The following is a 2,896-nucleotide window of genomic DNA, read 5'->3' as shown; positions in this document are numbered from 1 at the left end:
TGATAATGAGATCAGTTTATGGATTATGGTATGGGACAGACTGGGAAGGCGCCAGGGCCTATACCGATGAGCTTCCCAGAAACAGACCGACAGACAGACAGGAGTGGTCCAGACAGACAGACAGGACAGGGAAACAAAGCCAAATGGGTAAGAGGCCTAGGCCCAGCCTCAGCAGCTGTGTCTGGCTTCCAGATCCAGCTCTGCCCTGGGGACCTGGGGGATGAGCAGGGCTGGCAGGGGCCTCAGTTCTTGTAGGGCCCCCTCTCCTCACTCCCTCCTACCCTCACCAGCAAGCTGGGACCTTTGGCGGGTGTTGTTTCTGGGGCTAGGGAATGGTTGGTCTGGAGTGGGGGGCAGAGGGTCAAGGCTCTTGGAGGCTCCCTGGGGAGGTGGAGGCCTGGGTAGTATGGGGATAGCAGCAGCACTGGGGGGAATCTGGTCAGGCACCAGGCGCCTGGGGTGGGGCACCGCTCAGCAGGGCCCCTATAACTAGGGCAGGCCCCCCACCCTGCCCACCACACCAACATGGTGCAATAAATAAAGTTTCAAGTAGTAAGTCAGTGTCAGGTAGGAGATCTGGGGGCTGGCGGACAGGCAGGGGCTTAAAAGAGGCCCCTGTCGGCCCACCAAGTCTTCTCAGTGGGCTCCAGCTATTATCAAGTCTGTCTGTGTGCACTGGAGTGGGGACCTGGCCCCTGTGTCCATGTAGGGGCTCAGCCCCTCAGACCAGTGCCAAAGCCTGCTCAGTGGGGCAGAAGCAGGGCAGCATGGTGCCTACAGCATCCACGATGGCTGCTAGGTGCTCGTCCTGTGCCTGGGGCCCACAAAGCTGCATGAAGTCTGCCAGGCGCAGCAAGTACTCAAGGTTGTGGCCAGAGAAGCCTCGGCAGGCCAGGATCTGCGTAGCGATGGCCTCCTCAGGCGCAGGGCCCAGGTAACCAGGGTTCTGCGGGGTGGCCACGTAGGCCAATGCCTTGAGTGGTTGGTCAGGGGTATCTTGAGGGTAGAAGGTGACCTCCTTGGTATCATAGCTGCCAAGCACTGCCTCCCGCACATTCAGGTACTTCAGGGCCTCATTCACCTGCTCACCTTGCACCTGGTACGCCACACCCCAAGTGCAGCCCTAGGAGAAAACATGGGCACTGGGGTCAGTCACACAGCTCCTTCTGGTCCCACCCCAGTACTGTGTTTGTAAGGGAGGTGGGCAGAGCGCTGATGAGCCCTCTAGTAGCAATATATCAAGCCCTCATCCTCCCTTAACACGGGCTGGTAAGGTGGTCTAGCCCCAGAAAGAACAGAAATCCTACTCAGAGTATGGTCTGAGAAACAATGGCCATCACCTGTAAGCTTGTTAAGAATGAGTTTCAGGCCACTCTAAATCTTATTAAAATCTGTATTTTAACAAGATCCTCAGGTGATTCTTATGAGAAGCACTTAGCTAGACCCACCTTTCCCCTCAGCCAGCGGGGCATCTAATCTAGCCTGCAGCCAAGGATCCACAAGCTCTGTCTGTCTGCACCCCTCCATGCTGGGTCTCTTTCTTGACTCTGGCACTTACCTCACGATCTTCAAGGAGGGTCACCACACGACCAGGCTAGGGAGGGAAGAGAGATTTTGAAAAAAAACAAATTAGAAATGAGCTCTGCCATCACTGGTAGAGAAAACTCTTAGTAACCCTTCTGTCCCAGGCCTCAGAGAGCCCCACTCATCCAGGGGGATGATGCATAGATGTAACAGAAGTAGACACATGGCAGTGGCCCAGATTGATAATCAGAAATATTCATCAACACGGTGATCCACAGGATCAGCCTGTAGCCATCACACAGTGACCCACTGGGCACACAAATTTAAGCCAAAATATGTAAGCAAGGTTTACATATTTCCCCCATCGCGACGGAGTCACCGTCTGCCCAGATAGACCCTGACATTCCAGGGCACCAGCACGGTGCCCACTATCCTGTCCCCACCCCCGTCATTCACCCGGGCATGGGCAGATGCTCACCATCTTGTCGCTGCCCCGATGAAAGGTGTCTCCCTGCCAGAAGCGGCGGCTGTAGCCGCGCACGAAGCCCACACGGCTGTCGCTGTAGGTGAAGTCGGGCCTCCACACCAGGGAGCCGTACCCGAAAATCCACAACGCTTGGGGGTCGCAGTCGTCCTGGGGGGGCTGCGACGGAGGCGGTGAGGCGGGCGGGGTGTTCTGAGCTGCAGACTCCTGCTTCATGGTGCCGGACACAGGGACGGGCCCGGGCGGCTTCCGGGGCTGGTCTCCGGCGCGGGCACGAAAGGACCACGGACGTACCCACCTGGCCTGGCACCGCTTAGCTGCCCCAGCTGCGCTGCCCGGTCCGAGGTCCCCTTTAAACCCTCCGGCCGGGAAGCCCCACCCACCGCGGCCAGCTGCCGCGGTTATTGGGGCGGGGCAAATTCCCTTTTGGCCAGTCACCTTTGGATTTTGCTGCCCGGTTAGCCGCGCCGCCGCCTGAATGGGTAACTGCGCGTCCTGCGCCGGGCCCAGCGCGCCCGCTGATTGGTTCGGCTCCACCTCTGTAGCAAACCTGGCAGGAGTGATGCAACGGCTGGGGAGGCTTCCCCAGCTCAGGCGTGCAGCAAGGACGCCTCAGATTGCATCAGGCGGCCGGCAGTGGGCACGGACGAGGGCACCGGTCGTCTCCCCATCAGCCCCTTTACGGCCTGGGCCCTTCAAGAACCATGGCTGGCGGGCCCCAGGAGGGTGTCTCGCAAGCAGTCCTGCCAGTGCCCCTGGCCGAGTCACTGCCACCCCAGGCAGCACGGACTCCTTACCAGGTCCAGTGCAGGACACGTCCAGAAGGAGGGCTCTGGGCGGCGTAAATGCCCGTCTCTGGGGTTTCTCCTGGGAGCACATACTCTGGAG

At 59.2% G+C, this 2,896-nt stretch overlaps 1 protein-coding gene across 1 annotated transcript; it reads right to left on the bottom strand.

Moving 5' to 3' along the window:
* On the bottom strand, positions 1 to 2,352 carry CHAC1 (ChaC glutathione specific gamma-glutamylcyclotransferase 1). The gene is made up of 3 exons (XM_068549538.1): positions 2,003 to 2,352; positions 1,559 to 1,594; positions 1 to 1,123 (listed from the first exon to the last, which is right to left on the bottom strand). The coding sequence occupies exons 1-3, from the start codon at positions 2,222 to 2,224 to the stop codon at positions 722 to 724; spliced, it is 660 nt and encodes a 219-aa protein (XP_068405639.1). The 5' UTR covers positions 2,225 to 2,352; the 3' UTR covers positions 1 to 721.
* Positions 2,353 to 2,896: the final 544 nt, after the last annotated feature.

This window comes from Eschrichtius robustus, chromosome 1 (assembly GCF_028021215.1).
Source record: "Eschrichtius robustus isolate mEscRob2 chromosome 1, mEscRob2.pri, whole genome shotgun sequence".
Classification (NCBI taxonomy): Eukaryota; Metazoa; Chordata; class Mammalia; order Artiodactyla; family Eschrichtiidae; genus Eschrichtius; species Eschrichtius robustus.
This window is presented reverse-complemented; position numbering and strand designations above follow the sequence as displayed.

Bases quoted from the DNA above. Each gene is read 5' to 3' on its own strand.
- CHAC1 (XM_068549538.1), bottom strand. From the start codon at position 2,224: ATGAAGCAGGAGTCTGCAGCTCAGAACACCCCGCCCGCCTCACCGCCT. The intron at 1,595-2,002 runs GTGAGCATCTGC...TTCCCTCCCTAG, and splicing joins ATCGGGGCAGCGACAAGATG to CCTGGTCGTGTGGTGACCCT. The intron at 1,124-1,558 runs GTAAGTGCCAGA...GTTTTCTCCTAG, and splicing joins CCCTCCTTGAAGATCGTGAG to GGCTGCACTTGGGGTGTGGC.